Source organism: Phaseolus vulgaris, chromosome 3 (genome assembly GCF_051622355.1).
Source record: "Phaseolus vulgaris cultivar YP4 chromosome 3, ASM5162235v1, whole genome shotgun sequence".
Taxonomy (NCBI): domain Eukaryota; kingdom Viridiplantae; phylum Streptophyta; class Magnoliopsida; order Fabales; family Fabaceae; genus Phaseolus; species Phaseolus vulgaris.
Genome location: NC_143500.1, coordinates 44,861,683 through 44,887,510, shown reverse-complemented (window position 1 = coordinate 44,887,510; position 25,828 = coordinate 44,861,683). Strand labels below are relative to the sequence as shown.

The 25,828-nt window shown below is 29.5% G+C and overlaps 1 protein-coding gene across 2 annotated transcripts; it reads right to left on the bottom strand.

The window, feature by feature from the left end:
- Window positions 1–1,143: 1,143 nt before the first annotated feature.
- On the bottom strand, window positions 1,144–5,357 carry LOC137807949 (uncharacterized). Of its 2 annotated transcripts, none has more exons than XM_068608816.2 (3): window positions 4,924–5,357; window positions 3,265–4,840; window positions 1,144–2,998 (listed from the first exon to the last, which is right to left on the bottom strand). In XM_068608816.2, the coding sequence occupies exons 1-3, from the start codon at window positions 5,285–5,287 to the stop codon at window positions 1,666–1,668; spliced, it is 3,273 nt and encodes a 1,090-aa protein (XP_068464917.1). In that variant the 5' UTR covers window positions 5,288–5,357; the 3' UTR covers window positions 1,144–1,665. The 2 variants fall into 2 exon arrangements, with proteins under 2 accessions (XP_068464917.1, XP_090155722.1); XM_090299596.1 differs by having other exon boundaries at window positions 1,164–2,998; window positions 3,265–4,827; window positions 4,890–5,349.
- Window positions 5,358–25,828: the final 20,471 nt, after the last annotated feature.

Genomic DNA, 25,828 nt, shown 5'->3' with positions numbered 1-25,828 from the left:
GTAATTAAAACATTCATCTAAATTGTTAGTCGTACAGAACAGTTTAATTGGGATTTTCTTGATATATAATGTTTTTTAATAGGAAAATATTTAATAATGTATGATGAATAGGATTTTCGAAGAATTAGTATTTTTGGAACATAGTTTCTACAATAAAGTTTAATGATGGACATCCGAGAGAAGAGTGTGGGGTAAAAATAATCATTTTTTAGATAGTCAAATGATTCCTTGAAATGAAAATATGATTAGTATTTACTTTTAATAAGCATAAGATCTAAAAAGGATGCTGTAAATAAGCAAAGTTTCTTATCTTTTTTCTATATAAGGAATATCCACTTTTACATTTATAAATATATATTAATAAAATAATATATAAATTTATTTGTTTATATTCCTTTTTACTTCCCCAACCCAATTTAAGTTACTCATTATGATCCCAGCCTATTAAAATGTGATTTTTCGCCCTTAACATTTCTTTCAATACTTTTTTTGATAGGTTTCATCTAACTTATTTCATTCCTTCATCTTACCTATGTATGGTGAGATTAATATTTCCAAACATTTAAATAATAAATTCTGTATGAATTATTATTACTTCACTTCTTTTAGACACTATCACTTTTTCTAATTATTATTAAAAAATAGATTTTAAATCTAACATAATTTTATAAAATTATTTTAAATTTCATTCACTTTTATATATATATATATATATATATATATATATTATGCAATGTATTTATTTTTAATTGAAGTAGTTTACTACTAAAAAACAATTCGACCGACAATTAAAAATAGTATTTGAAGACAGTTTAATTATTGTTAATGAAAATAATTTTATAACTGCCATTATAAAATAAAAAATATAATACTTAATATAAAAAAAAATAGTTATAATTGACTTTTATTGATAGTTCTAACCAATAACTATTGTTAAAAGTCATTTTTTTAAAAAAATTAACAATAATTTTACAGTGTATTTTAAAGGCTTTTGCACATAATTCAACTAAAGTATTTAACAAAATCAATTAAAACTACTCGGTTAACATCATACTCCACCAAATGCAGATGCAGTAGAGTGTGCACATGAATGACAAGAGACCAGTAAACAGATTCACAGAAAACTAATATACAATGTTAAAGTTGTATAAAATTCACGTATATATTAAAAAATTTAAACTAAACGATATCTTTTAGGTTAATAATAAAAGACTTTTGGAGGTTACACATAATAATTAGAAGAACAAGAATTCAAGAACCAAAAGGGGAATTCAAGAACCCTCGTCATAATTTATTAGCTACCAAGTGGTGGCTTTGTTCCTTCGAAGGAATGTTACGAATCTTCCCGTACTACATCACCTGCCAAGACAGCATGTAAAAACCAAAACTCATGCTCCAGCAGTCAAGAATTGCCTATCATCTAGTGACATAAAACTCAACTGTTCCAACTGTAAAGAGTCACAATATAGTAAATGTCAAAATGGAAGAATTTCTGGAGTTGCAACTAGCAACCATCTGAATCTTTCCTCGATTGAAATGTCAGGGTCATGGCCATCAAAAAACAGTAATTCCTTCATATAAAGAATGGTATCACGATCTCATTCTGTCTGTAATTTTACACCAGGAATCCCAAATTTCTTACTATGGAAGCTTAGGACTCGGGCTCTACTTGCACAAGGAACTCCTCTGTTTTTGCATCTTTGACTCATCTGTTTTCTTGAAGTCACCAATCAGCTTGTCCTTGTTAGGTAAGACTGGATCAGCAACGAAGGAATAGTTCTTGTGAGATCTTTGTTTCTCTCTGTGATTTGATGTAGATGTTTTGGAAGGGGTAACCCAGGTCGGTTCAGGGGATGAATTAAAAATATCAGCCAGAGAACCATTCAAACTGTCAACATTGTCTGACTTATTGACAATATTATCTCTGTAATTTGATGAAGGAATTTCAGAAATGGTACCACTGGTCGACTCAGTGGATGAATCTAAAATATCAACCAGAGAAGCACCCAAGCTGTCAACATTGTCCGACTTCTTGACACTATTCTCTTCTTCCTTGCAGCTGTGCCAGAAATCCATAGCTTGCCAAAACGAACTGTCCCGTTCATTACAATTTGACTTCCTCTGCTCTTCAGATTGAGTTAAACAAGAGTCATCTCCTTCAGATGCAGAAGTATCGTCATCTGATACAACAAGTTCATAACCAGGATGCTTTGATTTTGATGTATCCAGTTCCATAACTTTCTGACATGAATTTAAACCCAAACCAGTCTTGTCGGAATTTTTGTTAGAAACAGGACCTAACTCCTCCCACGGAGATTCCGTGCCATGATCTTCAGAGGTTGACTCAGATAATTCACTATCAGAGTTGGAGACTGCATGATTATCAGTGGTTGCTTGAGTTTTGGGGATAGAAGTATCGAAATCAGAATCACAGACAGCAGGAACAGAAGGAAAAATGTAAGTGGACTCAAATTTAACCCCAGGCATTATCTGTAACAAGGCTGCCAATTTTTGATAACCAAGCTTCTGGATATCAAGATGATAGCCATACCTATCAACAAATAGTCTTCGGAAAGAACCAATATTATATCCCTCTGGGTGTTCCCTTACTATCTCATTCACAAGTTTCTGACAGTCATCTAATATATCATTTCTAGATCTCTCAATATATTTTGTTTCAGTCGCTGCCGCAGAAATGCGTGTATGAGAAACACTCTGATTGTGTTTCCCCACATCATGTTCTAAAGATTTTTGCAAGTTCGATTGTGATGTTCTGTTTAGAAAGAGAGATCTCAAACCATTGGTAACATGGGATTGGTCCACCGATAAATTCTTATGAACTGGCTGAATTAGCTTAAAAGGAAATGTTTGGGAGGGCCTTTCCTCCAACCATTTTTTGTCTTCTATTAACATTTCAACCAATTGAAGGATATCTTTTTCGGGGAGTGATCTGAGAAGCAGGGGTCCTTCATTCTGTAATCTTTGCGCCACATCCTCCCTGGCACAAATCATACGTAGCAGAATGTGATTCAATTACGCTTTCACCAAGTGACTACATAATTATTACCACAAATATCAAAAGGTACACAACTTTCAACAGAAACTGTGATATAATTAGTTTGTTATAATGTTTTATTTTCTTTGGTAGTTGAGATTTAGACTAGAACAAGGGACGAACGAATACGCGGAGGCCTAAAGTTTTTTACTATCCACAACAAAGGGGAAAATTTACAAGATATGTACTAAACTAAATTGCATACTAACCTGCTTCTTGAATGGGAGAAAAGAAGTGATCCTTTGGGTGAAAAAATAGAAGATTCCATATCATTCCAAAAGGAAGGACTGGAAAATAACTCAGGCTTTCCGGGATGACTAACATTCTGATCCAGTTCTGATAACTTGGGCTCTTCTGATTGACTTAACGTATGATCCAGTTCAGATGATTTGGCCTCTTCAGACTGACTAAGTGTCTTCTCCAGTTCAGATAACTTCGAATCCTCAACATGACTAACCCCCTCCCTCTGATGAACCGTCAAATCATCATACTTTTCAATGTTTTTCCCAAATGGCCACCACCTTCTAATCCAGTGAAACAGAGTTGGACTTCTTTTATTAGTTTCAGCACTTCCGCTAGGCTTTTGGGCAGCCTCAGAGCCATCATCAATTAGTGAGGATAGGCTTGGAAAAACTTCGTCAACCTCCTTTCTAGTTCGATTCTCACATTTATTCTTTGCTTCAATACTATCAGACACATAATTTGCCATAACATTGCTTTCCACCATCGATTGACCATTTCTAGCAGAGTGATTCTCTTTAGTTGTATGTTTTTCCATACCAGCAACTTTAGACCTAACAGTGTTAATATCAGACAATTTTTTAGAACTCTTGTTTAAGGTATTCATCTTAGTTTTGGAACCTTTGGTGTCCTTGTGTGGCAGTTGAGCTTCTGACTGAGGAGAATTAGCCACAGCAGACTTCCGCAACTCATTTTCCTCAACAGGTCTCCCTTTTGAAGTCCCCGGTTGTACTGATTTTAAATCGTCGGTCATACTCCTTTCAGAGACCGGAGCAGTTGACAATTTTTCATCAGCATCCCTAACCTTACTTTTACCCTCACCATTTAGCTTTGGAGCCGCTGCACATCCTTTCTCCTCATTCTTAGCACCAGAAATTGTTGATTCCAAAGAGCTGTTCTCACATTGTTCCATGGATTCCAAAGGACCCAAATGTACACTAAAATGACCATCACCACCGGCCCGAAGATCTACCCGTGGCAACGACAACAGAAAGCGGGAAAACTTTTTATGTCCATACAAATTCCTATCCAAACGGACATCATTTTTCACCAACTCAGCGCGAAGATTGGTAATGTATATCCCTTCTGGATGCAAACTCAAAATATTCCAAACCTTCCTCACAACTGACTTAGGAACCGAGCTCAGGGAAGGCCCATAGACCTCCACATTGGGTAACGAGGTAGCCTGCGGAGCTGCAACTGAGACCGGTTCTTCCGTCGCCGGATCCTCCACCGTCACCGGCTCGTTGTAGCTTCCATACCAAGACCCAACAGGTCCATCAGGAGGGTGGTTGAGGACCTTTCCAGCAAGATTTTCTCCGTTGAGCAACGAAGGCCACAGCCAGGCTATAGTAGCAGCACTGTGGAGAACACTGGGAGTTTTCTCCGGCGTAGCGAGCAAGATATTGTAATTACTCATTCTCAAGCGGTGTAACGTGCCAGCGAAGTCTCTATCGCCGGATATCAAAAATATGTGCGCCGGCGGAGGGTTCTGAGAAACCCAATACATTAGGTCAACGAGAATATCGATACTGTTTCTTCCCTCTGCAACAGTGCGTTAAAGTAAATGAGAGATGGGAAGGAAAAGAGAAACAGAAGAATAGTGAGGGATGAGGTGGAAGAGGAACCATCGGAGACGTGGATAAAGCGAACGCCGGTATAGGCGAGTGCTTCCTGGTGTGCCCGGGGGAGTCGTTGAACGTCGCCGAAAGCGGTGATGTTGAGAGGGCCTTTGATTCCGTTTGCTCTCACTGCCTCCATTATTGCCGGTGCGACTTTGGAAGCGTCGAAACCCAGGGGCACGTGGCAGTTCTTGAAGTCCCACCATGCCCAAACCCTCACGTTTCGCGATTCTTCCTCCGAGCGCGCAGGGGAATGTGGCGGCTCGCACGGTTCGAGCGTGCGAGCTGAACAAGAGGACATGAAGAATATGGTTTTGGCGAGAGCGGGCCTCGCCGCCGGGATCACGAACAAGCGGGAAGCGGTTGCCATGGCTGTATCTCCGAATGCGGAGATCACTGCTGCTCACGCTAAAACCCTCGCTCTACCCTGCCCTAACACTAGGTTTTAAGAAAAATAAAAACTTTAATTTTACAAAAACTAAATAACCAAATCTCGCAATTAAAATTTTACATTATTACAAAATTAAGGGACTAAAACTAAAAAGTAGAAAACATTTTTCAGTTTTATTTAACTTGTTTGGTTTGACTCTTCTATCAATTCAATTAAATTTTCTCAATTATATTAGGAATAAACATATTAAGTGCGTATATTTAAATATGCCTCATTAACACATGGATATAGATAACTAAAAAGATTATTAAAGTATTATGAGATTATGAAATTAATCTTAAAACTATAAGTGATTTGGAGAAGATGATAATCATAGATATGGGCGAGGTGATAAGCTTGGCATAAATTGCTGAACTTTGTACCTTGTTAAAAATGAACCAAGTCTAATTTAGTCATAAAAATAAATTTTAAGAAGTATTTTTCTATATTTTTAAACAGTGTGGGTCATCTTTAATACTCTTAATCAGTTATTTAATCTTCTTGTAACATATAATTTGTTAAACAAAATTAAAATAGTTGCAAATCTTAAAATTTAATCATTAAATCGTTAATCTCGTGTTAACTTGAGAAGAATGTTCTACTTTTATTTACCTTTTCTCATGGCTTTTCATAATTTATTTAGTTATTTTAAATGAAACAGCATTCTGAGTTATACACTATATTTAAGTAAATTTTTAAGGTTTAATTATTTTTTTTCTCAATATTTAAGTGAATATTCTATTTATTATTATGATTTTTAAAAAAATAATTTTTTCTTTCCTGTTAAATTTTTATCGAGAGTTTATAAGTGTGAGTGAACGGTTATCTATATATGTCTTCACGCAGAGTTAGTCATCACCTCAATCTTAAATTTTTATTTTATTGAAATTAAAATAACTGAAAAAGATAATTAAAAAAAAAATCTTAACAACTACCTAGAGAGAGACTAATTTGTAATGAGATTTACTTATTTAAAACTATATAAACATTATTGCACATCCTCTGAACTTATTCAAACATTTAATATTTTAATCTTAACAACCATTAGTAAAAGAATTGATTCCTAGTGAACTTTTAAGTTTAGAGACTGAATTATAAACGTGTAATCTTTTAATAACCAAATTAATGCAAAATATAATTTTCTGTTGACCAAAGGAGGAAGGTTTAGTAGTCTTCTATTAAAACCTATAGTTTAATTGATGAACCTCTAGGCTTAGGCCTACATACCCACGTGGACCCTGCTATTTGCAGCACCCTTTCAAATTTAAAAATCAAAATATTTTAACACAACGAAAACTAAATTTTGTTGTGTTGGTTTTTTTTAAAATAAAATAAAACACAAAAGCTTGTTTCCTTTGTGTTAATTTATCTTAAATAATAAATTGTCGTTGTTTTAATTCTTTTAAAAATAACTACTACTAAAAAAATTGTGTATTTTAAATTCACTCCAATAAAAATTTGTTTATCTCGGAAGTAATTTACAAATCTACAAAAGTAAAAAGTTAGAGAATATAGATAGCAATAGGAGGGTGTCAAAAGTAATTTTTAAAGTCCACAAAAGTAAACAAATCCATTATAGTAAACTACTATCAATTTTCTCATATTTTCAATAATGCAACTATAGATGAATAAATGAATTGATCATCAACTTCATATCAATGACATCAACTATGTAGTGGTGAATACTAGGATTGAGACTAGTTCAATATTAAAATTGCTTTAATGTTTAAAGTGATCGTCATTTTTTCTTACTTTGCTTGACTTTCATGTAGAAAAACTATCATACATAGAATGAATGATATCAACATGCTCAAAATATGATGGGATCACACTTTGTAAACTTGTCAAATATATTTGCTCGATCTTTTGGGATCTTTTGGTTTTTACGTTATAAATTGGTGCACACATTGATGTCATATATAAGTATACAATTTCACCTAACTTGCTATTAGTTGCCATTTTGCATGCAATACTAAGTTTTTTAAAATGATTTAAAATAACATAAAATTCTTACTGAATAGATAACTTAGAGGATGAATCACGTGATGATATATCAGAAAACTCAATATGATCCACATAACATGAAATGCATTTAGGGAAAGGCTATAAAGGTCGTCTCCGCAAGACGATTAACTCCTCTCCCTGCTTTCACCGTCATCCAACGCTCCACCCCTTCCCTTTGCCGGAGCACCTCTTCACAACTACCCGCAGAAACCACAGTTTCTTCCACAAAAGAATCTGACGACGTGACACTATTAGAATATGCAAAATGTTTATAGGGGCAATTACATTGACCTCCATTAGCACATGAGTACTCCTCTTCAATAAATATATTATACACTTGACCATTAATCCTCATGCCCTTCGCCATACAGTTCTTGAGAATTTGAACTTGCAATCTTGCATATTCAAGATTTTCCCAAGACACCGTTACTTGTTAATAGCCACCAGCGTTCCCAAGACACCGTTGATTGTGGTTTGTTTAAGTGAGTTCTCTGATTGTGGAAGGTAGGGTTAGTGATAGGGTAATTGTTGTTATGTTAATGTTTAGTGATAGGGTAATTGTTGTTTTGCAGCAATGGTTAACAAAAGTCTAACAGTAGTAAGTTTAGCAACAGGAGAGAAGGTACCTAAATAGTCAATCCCTTCAAGTTGGGTATAACCCTTTGCAACAAGTCTGACCTTATGTCTCTCAATAGTACCATCCGCTTTGTGATTTTCTTGTAAAGCTCTTATTTCTTTATTCATAGTAGCAACTCACTCTGTTTGTCTACATGCTTGTTCAAAAGACTGTGGTTCAATATTAGAGGATATAACAAGAGTATAATTTAAATGCTTTTCAGTCAAATGTTTATATGATAATGTTGAAGATCCTACATCGACTAGAGATGAGGATAATTCATGCAGTTTTAAAACTTTTTTATCACATTCATGTTTTAAATGAAGATAAGTAGGAGGAATTTTATACAAAAGTTTATAAGGATAATTTTTTTTCAAAACAATTGAAGGTAATCTGTTTATTAAGTAAACAACATGTGCAACAGCATAAGACCAATAGGATTTAGGTAGTTCAGATTGAAAAATAAGACTAAGAGTTATGTTAAGGATGTGTTGATGTTTTCTGTCAACAACAAAATTCTATTGAGGGGTTTAACACAAGATTTCTGATGCAAGATCCCAAGTTTATCATATAATTCAATGAAATCAAACTCTTTACCATTATCAAGCCTTATAATTTTGATATCAAGATTAAACTGTTTTTCACTTACATTGTTTCATTTCCTCCCATAAACCGCATACTAGGCTGGTTGCTTACATGGGGAATCAGCCAGAGATGAGTGGGCTCCAAAAAGTACTGAGAAGAGCATATCATGGTCATGGGTTTTGGGCCCTGCCATCTTGTTGTTTGTTTTATTTTTCCTTCACTTTTTTTGCTAGAAATAATGTTGCTGAACAATTTTGGAGGCTCGCCATCAACGAGTGAGTAACTAACTTTTCTTTTAAAGAAATTCCAAAGTGATATTTTATACTTTCTGGAAAATGAAATTTTGTTGTATCATTCTTATGAATTAAGTAGGATATAAATATAATCAAGTCAATTACAAGTACAATGTTTATAATTGCTTTGTTTAATTTTATTTTGATTTGATTATTCTTTAGTCTAATGTTTATGCCGGACTCCATTCATTCCTCCAGTTTTTCAGCTATTATTCTTTAATGAAGCCATCTTCTATTGTGGTGTTGCGGTTTTCCTGTTAGACTTTGTAATTAGACACACACTACCCTCTGCAAACAAAAATTGGTACACTAATCCCACAACCGCAAGACATATAATATTGATAAGATGAAATATACTTAAGAATTCTCATAAGTATCATATTCATCCTTCAATTACTCAAACATAATTCTATCAAATTTATATTTCTTCATTAGACGGTTCTGTTCAATCTGTAAAGGCGCCAGTTCGTTCAGGGAGGGGTTTTTCTTGGTCCTAATAGGAGACTCATAAGCATGAAAGAAAAAGATTATAGGAAATATATACAGTGTATGTAGATTTTTTCTCTCAAAATTACAATCTAATTAGGCAAGGATTCACTAATAATGTATTATATCATTATTAAATTAATTGCATATAATTGCATACACTATCGTACAACAATAATTACGTATAATTTAATTATTATTATTATTTTAATAATAGTGACGAACGTACAATGTACTGATTTTTTTGTTAATCCTACACGTTGTGTATGCGTATTTGAGGATGTTAAGATAAAGGTCTAAAAAAAACTTAACAAAAAAATCACATAATCTTAAATTTTTTAATAGGATAGGATGAATTATACTTAAGATTTTTCATAAGTATCATATTCATCCTTCAATTCCTCAAACTTAATCTTACCAAATTTATATTTTTTTCATTAGTCAGTTCCCCTTGCTCAATCTGTAAAGGCGCCAGTTCGTCTAGGAAGAGTTTTTCTTGGTCCTAATAGGAGATTCATATAAGCATTAAAGAAAAAAATTATAGGAAATATATACATGTGTATAGAGATTTTTTCTCTCCAAATTACAATCCTAATTCGGCAAGGATTCACTAATAATGTATTATATAATTATTAAATTAATTGCATATAATTGCGTACAATATCGTACAATAATTGTGTATAATTTGATAATTATTATTATTTTAATAATAGTGACGAACGTGCAATTTCTTATTCCTATTTTTTTGCACAAATGCACTTAAATTTATAAGAATTCGGAAGAAAGAACAATCCTAGGTCCAAAATGAGATGGATTTTGTACTGATTCTTTTGCTAGTCCTGGACATTGGGTATGCGTATTTGATGTATGCTAAAGACAAAAGTCTAAAAAAAATCGTAACAAAAAAGATATATAATATTAAATCATTTAATTGGTTAGGATGAAATATACTTAAAATTTCTCATAACTATCATATTCATCTTTCAATTTTTCAAACCAAATGCTATCAAATTTATATTTCTTCGTTAGACGATTCTCCTTGGTGTCAATTTGTCCAGGAGGGGTTTTTTTTCTTGATTTTGACTCATATTAGCCTGAAAGAAAAATATTATAGGAAATATATATATATATATATATATAAGTGTATGGAGACTTTTTCTCTCTAAATTACAATCTAATTAGGTAGGGATCCACTAATCATGGATTCTATCATTAATTTCATATAATTGCGTATAATATCATACAATAATTATGTATAACTTGATAATTATTATTTCTTTAATAATAGTGACAAATGTTTCCTATTCTTATTTTTATACACAAATGCACTTAAATTTGTAAGAATTCGGAAGAACGAACCATTCCAAGTCCAAAATGAGATGCATTTTGTTATTTTTGCTAGTCTTTTGTTATTAGGAATGCGTATCTGAGGTATGCTAAGAACAAATGTCTAAAAAAAAAATCGTACTCCAAATAATTAGGTATGGATCCACTAATCATGGATTCTATCATTATTAAGTTAATTGCATATAATTGCGTACAATAATTGCATATAGTGATTGCATATAACTTGATAATTATTATTTCTTTAATAATAGTGACGCGGTTTCCTATTCTTATTTTTTTACACTAATGCACTTAAATTTGTAAGAATTCGGAAGAAGGAACCGTCCCAAGTCCAAAAAAAAAATCGTACTCCAAATTACAATCTAGGTAGGGATCCACTAATCATTATTTATCATATAATAATTGCATATAATAATTGCGTATAACTTGATAATCATTATTTTTTTAATAACAGTGACGAACGTACACTTTCCTATTCCTATTTTTTTTTGCACAAATGCACTGAAATTTATAATAATTCGGAAGAAGGAACACATTTATGTTGAACGAGAAAGGTGATGGTTCTTGGTAACATTTCTCTCTAAAAGAGATTAATTAAATGAAACTTAATCAAATAGTAAACATTTATTTTATGGTCATGTATAATGTAATAGACCCTAAAAAGATGGAGGAGTTTAAGAAGAGAATAGACCAAAGAAATATGATATATGAGAAAGCACAGTCATATGTCCAAAATGATATGCGTTTTGTACTGATTTTTTTGCTAGTATGCTAAGGATAAAGGTCTAAAAAAAATTGGAACAAAAAAGACAAATAATATTAAATCATTTAATAAGATATGATGAAATATACTTAAGATTTCTCATGAGTATCATATTAATCTTTCAATTTCTCAAACTTAATCCTATCAAATTTATATTTCTTCATTAGACGGTTCTCCTTAGTGCCAAATTGTCCAAGAGAGGTTTTTCTTGGTCTTGACTCATATAAGTATGAAAGAAAAATGTTAAAATATTACAGGAAATATATACAAGTGTATGGAGACTTTTTCTCTCCAAATTACAATCTAATTAGGTATAGATCCACTAATCATGGATTCTATCATTATTAAATTAATTGCATATAATTGCGTACAATATCGTACAATAATTGCATATAATGATTGCATATAACTTGATAATTATCATTTCTTTAATAATAGTGACGAACGTGCAGTTTCCTATTCTTATTTTTTTTGCACAAATGCTCTGAAATTGTAAGAATTCGGAAGAAGGAATACATTTAGGTAAAATGTTGAAAAATCGAGAAAGGTGATGGTTCTTGGTAACAGAATTTCTCTCTACTTAATCAAATAGTGAGCATTTATTTTCGGTCATGTATATTGTAATAGACCCTAAAAGGATGGAGAAGTTTAAGAAGATGATAGAGCAAAAAAATATGATATATGAGAAAGCACAATCCACGTCCAAAATGATATGCATTTTGTACTGATTTTTTTGCTAGTCTTACACGTTGGGTATGCGTATTTGAGGTATGCTAAGGATAAAAATCTCAAAAAAATATTAAAAAAAACATATAATATTAAATCGTAAAAAAAAGACCGTGCTCCTTGGTGTCAATTTGTCTAGGAGGGTTTTTCTTGGTCCTAATGAAGAAAGAATAATAAATGAGACTCATATAAGCATGAAAGAAAAATATTATAGAAAATATATAGAGATTTTTTCTCTCCAAATTACAAACTAATTAGTTAAGATCCACTCATTATGGATTCTATCATTATTAAATTAATTGCATATAATTTCGTACAATATTGTACTATAATTGCATTCAATAATTACGTATAACTTGATAATTATTATTTTCTTAATAATAGTGACGAAGGTGCAGTTTTCTATTCATATTTTTTGCACAAATGCAATGAAACTTTTAAGAATTAGGAAGAAGGAACACATTTAGGTAAAATGTTGAAGAGTCGAGAAAGGTGATGGTTCTTGGTAACAAAAATATCAAATATTTTCTGTTATTACCTGTCGCATAGTTTAACAATTTCGATAGCCATAACGCTTTTATTAAGGAATGGACTTATTAAGGAAATAATAATTGTCAAATTATACGTAATTATATACAATTAATTTAATAATGATAGAATCTCATGATTGGTGGATCCCTACATAATTAGGTTATGTTGTTTTTCACTTACATTGTTTCAATTCTTCCCATAAAAACATACTATGCTTGTTGCTTGCTTGGGGAACTAGTCAGAGATGAGTGGGCTCAAAAAGATTGTTTTGGTGTCATTTTGTAACCTTATAAGAGATTTAGAAGTCACTAAATCAAATTTGTTTTCAATTTTCTTTCACCTTTTTTGCTAGAAATAATGTTGTTGAACAATTTTAGAGGTTCGTTATCAACATGTGAGTAACTAACTTTTCTTTTAAAGAAATTCTAAAGTGATATTTTATATTTTCTGAAAAACAAAATTTTGTTGTATCATTCTTATGAATTACATAGGGATATAAATATAATCATCCCAGTCACAAGTAACGTGTTTATAATTGTTTTGTTTAACTTTATTTTGATTTGATTATTTTTTAGTCTATGTTTGTGCTGAACTTCCCTTCATTTCTCCAGTTTTTCATAATAGTATGTAAACCATAATATATCTCCAGTTAGTATGAGATTACTATCTTGCAATTTTATCTGCACCAATTTGGAATGTATAATGTAATTGGTATTTAAATAGGGATACGAACGTAAAACATAACGACACACAAGAAAATACCTAAACAAAGTGTGATTCGTTCACATGTCCAAGACATACACGTCCATGCAAATTGACCTTCATGGGAGGCATACTTCATAAAGGGAATAACATCATATTTTGCTTCAATGATAAACACGCTAAAACAAAATTGTATCTACTAACAATCACATATCTCATATTGGGCATAGTCATCCATTTGTCTACACTAGTATGAAGGCATCAATGTCAATTACAAATTTATTATTATAGTGTAGAAGTTGGACAAAAGTCAGTTGGACCTTCTAGTTGGCCTACCTGTTTATAACCACCCAACAATGTGACACATTCATCATGCTACCATCCAATTTCATTAAACAAATCCATTATAGCAAACAACCATCAATTTTCTCATATTCCCAATAATGGAACTATAAATTGATAACCGAATTGACCATAAACTTCATATTAATGACATTAACTATGTAAGGGTGAGTACTGGGATGAGACTAGTTCAATATTGAAATTGCCTGTCATTTTTTCCCGCTTTGCTTGACTTTCATGTAGAAAAACTATCATACATATATAATGAATGATATCAACATGCTCAAAATATGATGGGGTCACACTTTGTAAACCTGTTAAATATATTTGTTCAACTTTTTGGGATCCTTTGGTTTTTACCTTATAAATTGGTGTACACATTGATGTCATGTATAAGTATGCAATTCACCTAACTTGCTCTTAGTTGCCATTTTGCATGCAATGCCAAGTTCTTTAAAATGATTCAAAATAACATAAAATTCTTACTTAATAGGTAACTTAGAGGATGAATCACGTGATGACATATCTGAAAACTCAAAATGATCCATATAACATGAAATGCATATAGGAAAAGGCTATAAAGGTTGTATATCGATAATTCACATGCACAAGGTAAATCATGAATATGTTTGAGTGCACAACCACAACATTAAGACTCCCACATATTACCTTAAACACGAATCATTCTCCATTGCAAAATGGTTTGTCTCAAAATTTAAAAGGACAATCACATTTTCTTGTACCAGTTACCGTCATTGTCAAATTACTTTTGTATTTCTTATACTTATCACCCCTTTCGCAACTTAATAATATACACGTCTTCTTTCCGAGTTGTCAATTTGTTTTGTGAGACCTCGAAGATGACAACTACAAAACCTAAGCACCACCTTATGCATCCATTGAAGCAAGTCATCTTGTGTACCAAATACATGCACAAATACATTACAACTTAAATATATGTCATATCACACATTTTTTATACCAATAAATACAATTACATTTACCTCATATGTTGTAAATGGCTGACCAAATCTCCTCCATCACTTCATCTTTCGATGCCACAAACTTCATTATGTTTGACTTATTCATGAGACAACTCATCCACTTCATTGAATATTTTACTCCATAGTTTAAATTTCATCTTTATTTTCAACAATCATTACTAAATTCGTCAATTTTTTCATTAAACAATATAAAAAATAAATAAATTTTTTGAATTCATTGTACACTGACATCAACCACCACCATTCACCAATGATATATTTTGAACCAAAAATACACGGAACCAACTCATAATCCCACACATTCTAAATTATTTTCACAGGGGTAAATTTAGAATTTAAAAATTTATGGGGTGAATGTTCAAAACATGGGTTGCAAAAAGAATAGCCTTTCGGTATGTGTCCACCCCCACGTAAAAGCCCAGTCTACCGGACTCTGTCCATATTCAGGTATTATATTATATTGCCCATAAAAGGTTATTGAACAAAAGGATTTCCTTAAAATTATATATTATTTTTTACGGAAATATTAAATTTTTCAAAGTATATTTTAATAATATTCTAATCCACAAAACTCAAACTTGAGTTCAAACCAACGCCTTATTTGTTATTACAATTTTTAAAAATATAAAACAAACTAGTGAAAATACGTGATATTATTATAAGTTTAGTAATTGAAAATGTTAAATAACCATATCATCTCTTATATTTAAGAATCGTGCGGAAAAAATGCACATGCTGATCAAAGTTCTTTCATCGCACAAGAAGAATTGTGCAGCATAAGATTTCAAACACCAAATTAACCGAATGAAAAGGTAAAATCTAAAATTAATCAATAGTTTATCAAATATAGAATGAAAAGAAATTTGGTTAAACTCTTCTAAACTCACAAAATATTTTAAATTTGACCCAAGAATGCAATAATTCATCCTTTTTTTTTTGTTTAAGATAAAAATTTCACAAGTGCAGGAAGCTAAGAGTGAGTATCTCCAAGATGAAATATGGTTGAGTTACCTAATTTACTTTTATATATCTCACAATCCTAAATCCTAAATTATTCAAGTTTTAAAATTTAAATAATTTAATCTCTAAGTCCATTCCTTAAAATTTTAAATAATTTATCCTAAACAATGTTTCTTTAGGATTTATTATTAGATTATATGACGTGATATTACTTATATAAAATTTGATTGTAAAACAATATTGTTTAAAAAAAGTTATGCTATGAAAAAGATAAAAAAATAAAAAATAGTATTTTATATATTAATATTAAACACTTTTTCTTATAACTTTAGATATTTGTTTGAACCCTACTTTTCTCTTGCTACTTGAATTGGATGAGGCTGAGATGTTATGATGTGATTAGTTGATACAAGTGTACCTGGCCCATGCCTCATTCTCCAATAACAAAATTCATGAACCAAGTCTGATGCTTCATATTGCTTTATTACTGATAAGGACAACTGATAATTTTATGAATAGTGCCTTGTCAGAGACTCATTAAGAAAGTTGATGTCAAAGATAATGTTTTCTTTGAGATCATCTCACGATGTGGATTGTGGGAATTACTGTGAATTACATTTCACATTTTAATAAATTAATATTTTATTATTTTTATTTTATTTTTTTAATTAAAAATATAATTATAGGTGTTTGTTAAAAAAAAATATTTTTTATTATTGATGATATTAAATAAACTTTTCTCTTATGATAATAAAGTTTGTGGGATAGGGTCAAACATAACATAGTCATTCAAATCAAAATCTTTTTATATTTTAATATAATATTTTTTTAATTGAATGCATTTTTAGTAGATATATCATTCAAAATATTCTATTTAATGTTATAATAAAAATATTTTACTTGGTCAACATATTTATTGTATTGTATAAAATGAACAAAATTGTAAATGTTCAAAGGGTCTAATGCATATTGTAGCTTCCACTTATCAATTGTTACATCATTTAAATCAAATATAAAATATGTCTTTCAAATCATAAATAAGATATTCAATTTGAATTTTGTTATATAATTAACAAATCTTATCAAACAACATGAACACATGTTGTAGATGTTCAGAGAGTCTGCTATGTATTGTAGTTGAACAAAACATTGTTAAAATCTTCAAAATACAAATAAACCATTTTGGTTGATCTTGTTATCATAAAAACATAAACTCCTCATGATCTTGTAGACATCAAACCATCTAGTGGGTTATACATTGTCTAGTGTCTCAACAGACCGTTTATAAGGTCTTAGATCGTCCCTGGTCTTAACAAATGCAATACATGTTATATGAACCATATCTAATTTTTATGTTAGTTTTTTTATCATCAAAACATAAAATCATAAATGTCACATAAGATATTCTGGTTATCAGATCGTCCATATGATTCATAGACCGTCTAGTTAGTCAAGAGACTTTATATAAGCTTATCATATCATTTAAGAAGACCGTCTAAATTATTTAGGGTCTCAATAGAATCATGCATAAAGGATAAGGGTGGATATAAAATCCAATCCAAATCCAAATATTTGGATCACATTTAAAATCCAAATCCATATTTTTTTTTGTAAAACACAATTTGGATTTTTATAAATTCAAATCCAAATATTTGGATTGGATCTTAAATACAAATCCATATTTTTTATAAATTTATATAATATCAAAAAATTATTAGTATAATGTAATTTAATTTTTTTATGATAAAAATTAACTATTAATTTTTTTAATGTTAAGCTTATGTTTTCAATTAGTTATTAATTTTAATATTTTATAGTAGCTTAACATTTTTATATTTACGCATTTATTATTTATTTAATATATATTTAAATAAGTAAGTTTGATTTTAGGAGAAATTTTTTATCCTGATTTTATTTTCAATTATATCTATTCAGATAAAATATAAATTAAATAATTTTAGTATGTTTAATTTAAAATTTTCGTATTATGCATATTTTAATTTTGATAAAAAAACTTAATAAAAAATTACTCCGTTATTTTTATTAAGGTAAAACATTCTCTATTTTTTTTTTTATAAAAATAATTTAATTTTTAAAATATTAAAATAAATTGTATAAAAGGGATTATTTTTCACTGATGTCAATTCAGTAGAAAAAAAAATATTTTTCAAAATTCTAAAATGAATACCCTCTTGATAAAAAACAAAAATTTAATATTTCTATTTCATGTATTTTTTTCTCTATACATTTTTTAAAATAAAAAAAATTGTTAAAATTTATCCGTGCCTCAGGCGTTCACGTTATAATGGTTTGAAATAATTTATGTGACAACATTTCCAGCAAATATAACCATGGTTTTAAATAATTTGTGGTTAACCAACCTTTGAGCGTGAGAAAATGAAATCTTGTAGTACATTTCACATTGTGACCATACAATGAATATGGATTGGATATTTGGATTATCCATTTTCTAAAATCTGTATAAATAAAATGGAACTCTGATCTGGAAAAGTTTTAAAATATGAATCAAAATCAAAATCAGATTTAAACAAATAGATTTTGAAATGGATTGGAGGAGTTTAAAAATAGAAGAGTTTATTTTAATTAGATTTTTTGCACACTCTTAATAAAGGATGTTGAAGATGTGTTTAAAATGTTGCAATCTTGATCCATCTTTACATGTTTATGGAATTTTCATACAATTAATAACAAAGTTTATGATAATACCATAGTACATAATATGATTGTTAAATACAAACAACACATTATCAAAATCATGATATCGTAGAATATATTTCTAACATGATTTTAGGTTATCATTTTAATTTTCGAACTACACATCTTAAAAGAAGAGCAACAATTAAAAACAAAATACTCAACACTAACTTCGAGTTATTGGTTTGCAATATTTGAATTTTTTTCTCAAAAAAAAGTATGGAAACTATTTTTAAATGTCATACAATGTTCACGAGTACACAATCATTTAGATGTTATGTAATTGAGGATTTTTAAAATTAAAAATTATTATCTATTATTAACTATTCAATTAATAATTTTTTTGAAAAAAAAATATTTTTTACAAAAGAATGATTAAATCTAAATAAAAAATTACTTACATATTTTTGTATCACAAAAAATTTGGGTTTGAATTATTTAATGATAATGAATTTTTAAGGAGAGATTGAAGTTGTAGTTATAATTTAGTAGGACCATTCCTCACCTAAAGATGGTTACCTCAGTGTCCCTAGCTGCCTGGAGAATTTCATGTGCCATACAAGAAACTCCAAATATTGGAAACTATAAGCAAAGTGTAGATATTATTCCTTTTTTTTTTTTTTTTCAGATAAAAATTGATAACGTACATGATATCTTTATTTGGATTGAGGGTAGGAGAAGCAATGAATTTGGGCAAGTGACAGAGTAAACTAATTCCTGCACTAAGGGTCCTTGGGGCCCAAACAATGAACTAGGGTTGTTTGTTCATTGAATGCCCAACATCCCATTTTCTTAAACCTAGGGCCCTGCGTGCCTAGAATTATGGGTTCACCTCCTCATCCTTTACTTCTTTGTCCCTTTCAATGCCGACAAACTTTTTTAGTTCATCAACTTTACTATTTCCAGAACTCCATTTTAGACCACTTTTTAAAACTAACAATTGCTTTTAGTTAATTGTCTTTCTTATTCTAGGAGGAGGATCTCAATGTCTTGTAAAATCTCGTTTCACACAACAAAATTTCTCCACTCAGACACTTTGAATCCTTTGAATTTGAGATGATTTTGAAGAAAATTTTAAAATAAAAAACAAGATTGTTTAAATTTAGGTAGATAGTTGAAAAGTATAAAAATTTTATGAAAATTTATGAAAATCATGAAATAGAAACTAATTTTAAAAATCAACAATAATTAGTTGTTATAGTGACTAAATTAGAGACCATTTTAGGAACTAAATAAATTTTTGGTTTCTAAATTAGTTTCTATTATTGTTAAATAATTTTTAAATTGGTATCTAATTAGTAACCAAGATTTTTCTACTAAATTTAGAATTTAAATAATTGGTAATTAAAATCTTGATTGTTAATTAGATGCCAATTTAAAAACTATTTAACAATAATAGAAACTAATTTTAAAATTATTATTTTTAGTTTTTAAAGTGGTATCTAATTTAGTTACTATTACAACTAATTATTTTGATATCTAAAAATTGATTTATATTTGATGATTTTCTGGATTATTATCTATTTTAAATGAAATCAATGTAAAGTTGTTGAAAAAAATTTTGATTGATTTATTTATATGTTTATAATTAAAATATTATTTTTTATATTTGTTAGAGCTAATTTTAAAAAAAAATAAGATTATGTATAAAAATTCTAGACTCTTAATTGTTAAGAACCTTCAATGTTAATAATTCATAAATAATTCGTAAATATAAATATATAAACTATGCCGTGATTATTTTTTGTGAATATATGAAAGGTTAAAGCAATACTGTTTGTATTTTATATTTTATATTTAAAGAAAATAATTTATTTAAACAAAAAATTAAAATTTAATTTGTGCTATTTAAATAATAAATTTAAAAAGTTAAATAATTAAAATAAAATTTGAATTTAAATGTATTAAAAAAAAATTTATTTCCACACATAAAGTTAGGGGTTAGAGTCTAAAGTTTTTATAACATAAACTTTAGGATTTAAATTTAAAATTTAGAATTAATTTTAATTTCTCAAATTTAATTTTTTATTTTGAAAGATTAAAAAAAAATATATTAGTGGATAAAAATAGAATTATTCTATATTTCAAGAGACTAATTAAATTTCAAAATTGATACTGTAGGATAAAGACTAGTCAGGTATTGGAGATGTTTGGCTAATCATTTTCACTGCAGCCAACACCGCAAGCATAGATAGCAACCACTTTTGGCTGTATTATGTTATTAGCATTTAGCGATTAAATTGTTTCGGTTGAATAGAATCAGAGTACTCTAAGATTTCATTTTATTTTTTCAATTATTTTGTATGCACTAAAGTGGACTTTTCTTTATTAACACAAAAGTGGATAGAATAAGTACATGTTTGGAAAAAGCTTGTTTTAAAAATTGTACAAGAAATAAAGTTCTACAAAAACTATAAAACAAAAAACCTTTTCCATCAAAATACACTAAACCAAATGTTCAATGTTTTTGCCAAATTTATGGAAATATTACATATATATAGAAGAAAATTCGGTGAGTTACTATTATTTTTAATTATTTGAAATCAACGTGTTCAATTAGTTAATTTATTTATTTTACTAAATTTATAAGTTTAAGGCCGACTTTAAATTTAATTGTATAAGTATTATATTAAATATAATTTTGTTCGATTCATAAGAAGATTATTACATAAATAAATATAAGTTTTGAGTAACCTTATGCGCATCTTGAACTTATCATAACCAAGTTAGAAACAATTTCAAATTACTATTTTTTTTTCGCAATCAGTAGTATCTTATGTGAGTGTTTATAAATATGCAATAAAAAATGATAATTTTAAATAATAAAATTATTAAATTGTTTCAATAATTACTTAACAATGATAATTTCATTTCAATAATTACAATTATATAAAATTCATGTTAGAATTTTTCTCTCTTTATTTCTCTTCCTATTTATTATACTCTATCTGTTGAAATATATGTTATACACACAAAACTAATAAACCCAACACATCTCAAGAAGAAATAAGATACGACAATAATAATAATAAAAAAAACAGAAACACATGTAACAATCAAATTCCTTTATGTCTGGTCACATGATATGTTGGGTGATCAAAGGGAGATGGAAAAGGATTCCCAAATTTTATTGTTGAGTTAAGATTTGGTTGGTGATTAGATTCTTCTCTTATATATGCTTATTCTTAACTGCAAATCCTATATACCTAGGGAGTGATGAGACTGGATATATATATATATATATATATATATATATATATATATATATATATATATATATATATAAAGTAAATCATTAACTAATTGTTGAGAATGGAGAAATTAAATTTGAGAAATCCATGAAGAATACTCCAAAAGCAGATTGCATAGTCAAGCCATAAACCATATCTGAATTTGGGATATAATTGCAAATTTAGTGCAAATTTAGGAATAGTTTGATTTGAAAAAAAAAAATTGATTTGGTTTTGTTTCTAATTCTTTTAAAAATATATACATAAAATACCGCAAGTGAAAATGATAACTATTTTTTTTTCTATTTTTTTTAAATAAAATCAATTGAAAGTAATGCGACTTTTCCAATAAAAGTATAAATAGAACATAAAATTATTTTATTAAAACATAACTTACCATGTTATATTGTTAACTAATGGAAAATCATCAATTATTAGTATAACTCTAAAAATAGTTATTAAAAAAGGTTCATAAACTTATTTATCATATATTAAATGTGTTTTTTTACTAAGTATTCATTATAGTCCATATTAAGTAATCTGTAAAATGAAAAAAGAGAATAAAAAACTATTATAAAAATAAAAAATTGATTTTAATCTTATTGTAAAATTTAACAAGTTTTTTGGTTGTATGAAAAGTATTACAAAGTAGACTTTAAGCTTAATTCAACCCATAAAACTAGCTTATGGGATGAGGTTTGCATCCACTTATATATAATGAATTGTCCTTATCTCTAGTCGATGTGGGATCTCCAACATGTCTTCTACCTGGAGACCTAAATACTTGAAAGGGATAGTCATTTGACTACAATTTAGAGTTTTAGCATAAGTATTAGTTATTTCCATTTCAATACCTATTGATGTTATCTTTGACTTGTGGAAGTTGACCCTTAAGCTCGAAACTAAGATATTTGTGCTATTTTTCCATTTCGGACTGTATTTGTTTTAGTAGGAAGTTAGTGACAAACTTCTAGAATGAAGGGTTGTTCATTTTTGTGCGATTTTGTACATGAGTTGAATCACTCATAAAGTGGTTTTTATTTATTTATTTGTTTATTGTTAATAAAAAAACTAACTTCTTTAAATGATTAAAATAAAACGTTCTTTTTTTAGTTCATTAAATTCAATTTTTTAAAATAAAATAAATGTCACATTGCAATAATGGATGAATGAGATATGATTTTTTTTTACAAAAAAAATAAAATCATTATTTTTTTATTGGGCCAACAGGCCAACCCGTCTCGTCCCGTCCCGTCCCGCGGTTGATTTGCGTAGGCTGCGAATTATGCGATGCGGGTCAGTGAGCTAAATTAGTGAGCTTACTCCACACTTTTTGGTAACGGATTGTGAGTCGACTCACATGGATCGTCTTGCATTGTCATCCCTATATAATATTTATACTAATTATATATATATATATATTTAAATAAAGTATATGTGTTGTTGTAAGATATAAAGTAGAGTGTGAAATTACTTTCCACTATTTTCATGTTCCCATCATTCAACCGATTAAGCACATTTTTTTCATTTTCGGTTTAATTAATATTTTACCGTGAATATTGTTTGTGCGGAAAGGAGGAGAATCTTCTAGTAATTTATTTTCTACTTGCAACTTTGCTTGGCGTGTCTGGAGTCTATGTTTTGAGTGGTTTGGAATTTCGTCAGTAATTCACAAGGACCCTAAGTCAAACTTTTTACAATTCAGGTTGTGTCAGGCTTCAAATTCGTTCAACGTTGTGTGGAGTACAATTTGGGTTGGAGTAGTGAGTGAAATTTGGAAACACAGGAACTCTGTCATCTTCAATAGGGGTGTGACAGATGCGGTAGAAGTGTTTGCTTCAATGCAGGTAAAAGTTTGGTCTTGGATTTTTGCAAAGTCCAGTTGGACTATCTTTCCTAACTCTATGTGGGTGATGAATCCTTTGGATTGTATGAGGATGATTCATTAAGACTGTTTGAGTCTCTGGTAGGTGTCTTTTGTTAGAAGGTTGGTAAAGTAATTTTTGTACAAGGGTTAGACTACCCCTGAATTAGTTCCCATTTATTTATTTTTTATTGAGATAAAAAAAATTGTGTGTCAGAGTATCAAGGCTAGTTACCCATAAATTTTCTTTTAGTGTACATCTATGGCAGTGTTTTTCTTTGTTATGTACATTTATAACGATTAGTAAGAAGATGTTGTAGTTTTAAAATATAATTAATTAAATTATAGATTAGATAAGTATTTAAATAAATGGACAAAGGAGGTTATGTTTTCCAAGAGACTAAGTCAAACCTAAAAGAGGAAGTTATAATAAGCAATAATTCAATGATGATTCATTATGAATTAAATAATAAATACCCAGAGAGATTGTGTGATGGTACTGGGAAGATGAGCACATTAATTATGATTCATGGTTGGTGGAAAACAAAAAGAGTCACGTGGTGTTCAGTTGATAACATGTGAAATGAAGAGGAGATGTAGGGGTAGAGTTATAGTGGTAAATTCATGAACCAAGCTAGATAGCTACGTAACATGTTTTGTCATCACAGACAAGGTTTAGTATATGGCTATTAATGATTATTTTGGGTTATTAGGTGACTAAAATAGAAGTGGGGCATTACAAAATCCGCATACCACGGCTACTTATTGTTGTTGTTATTATTAGTTTGTTGTTGTTATTATTAGTTACAAAGAAAACCATTGGGCCCAAAGGAAGTAGATGAGAGTAGAAGAGGACAAGAACTTCAAAGAAGTTGGGCACATGCTCACATGCTTATACCCCACCCTCACCACCACCATACACTTCAACACCTCAAATTCTTCATCCAAATATGTCACTTAATCTTGTGTTAAAATGTTACGTCAATTGGACATAAAAATGTGTTTGTTGGAATTTCACATCGACTAGAAATTAGAGTATTTTATTAAAATTAGAGTATTTCATTGTATATAAGTGAGTGTAAATTTCATCCATGAGCCGATTTTATGAGGTTAAGTTAGGCTTAAAGTCTACTTCGTAATATAGTATCAGAGTCATTTAAAAAGTCTATCCTAGCGAGTGTTTGTTGGTCTATCGTATCACCTATTATAGGACTACCCATAATATGTTGTCCCACATTGACTAGAGAGGGGTGTGTTGAAGATCCCACATCGACTAGAGATTAGAGTATTTCATTGTATATAAGTGGGTGCAAACCTCATCCCATGAGTTGGTTTTATGAGATTGAGTTAGACTTATACTTCTAAAATATTTTATTTTATTTTATTTAGTATTTATAAAATTAAATTAAACTTTAAATTTACTTTCTAATAGCTCCATTCAAGATATCATTTTATTTTGATTAATAAATTCGAATCAGATATAAATAAAATATAATAAAAAACTATTTTTTTTAAGAATCCAACTCAGACCTAACTTTATCCTTAAATGAGGACAGAAATCAGTTAGATATTAAATAGAAATTGTAAGATACTCTCAAATTATATAAAAGAAAATGGTGACCTCTTTCATATCTATCCTTTATAATTGCACTTCATTGAAGTGATAGAATTTTTGCCGTGTAATGGTAGTTCATCAGATTTGAATTGTACACTATGACAACTTCGTATGAGCCTTTGTGTGTAATCATTGATTTCAATTATGAACTAAAACATCGTTCTTATTGTTAATTTGGTCTCAAAGAGGATTATATCATGCCGTTTTATGACCAAATTAAAAGAATTATGCACATGCTGATTCAATTATGATGATTACTATTTCTTCTTAAATGTCAATAATATGATAAGGACAACCCTGGTTTAAGTTCTAGTCTGGCAATTGCACGTAGTCCCATTCATTGTAATTTGTAATTATGCAATCATTTCAAAACTCTCATTTTATGTGTCTTGTTTTGTGAATAATTTCTTTCAGCTTATTAGGTGTCATTTTTTTTTCTATTAGTCAGACATGGAAGGGAACAAGTAATGCAGATTAGGAAATTTACCATCAAACATTGGCATAACAGTGAAAATCAGGTATACAACTAGTTGATTCCAAGTTTACAACTGGGATACATTGAAAACACATTTCTTGGTTGGGGTGTCTCATTTTTAACATGGCCCAATCTTATACCACTTGAAGTAAGTGAAAAGTGGGAAATATACATTGTATTATTATCAAGGGCATTTTGATTCCAGAAAAGTCTATAAAAGGGG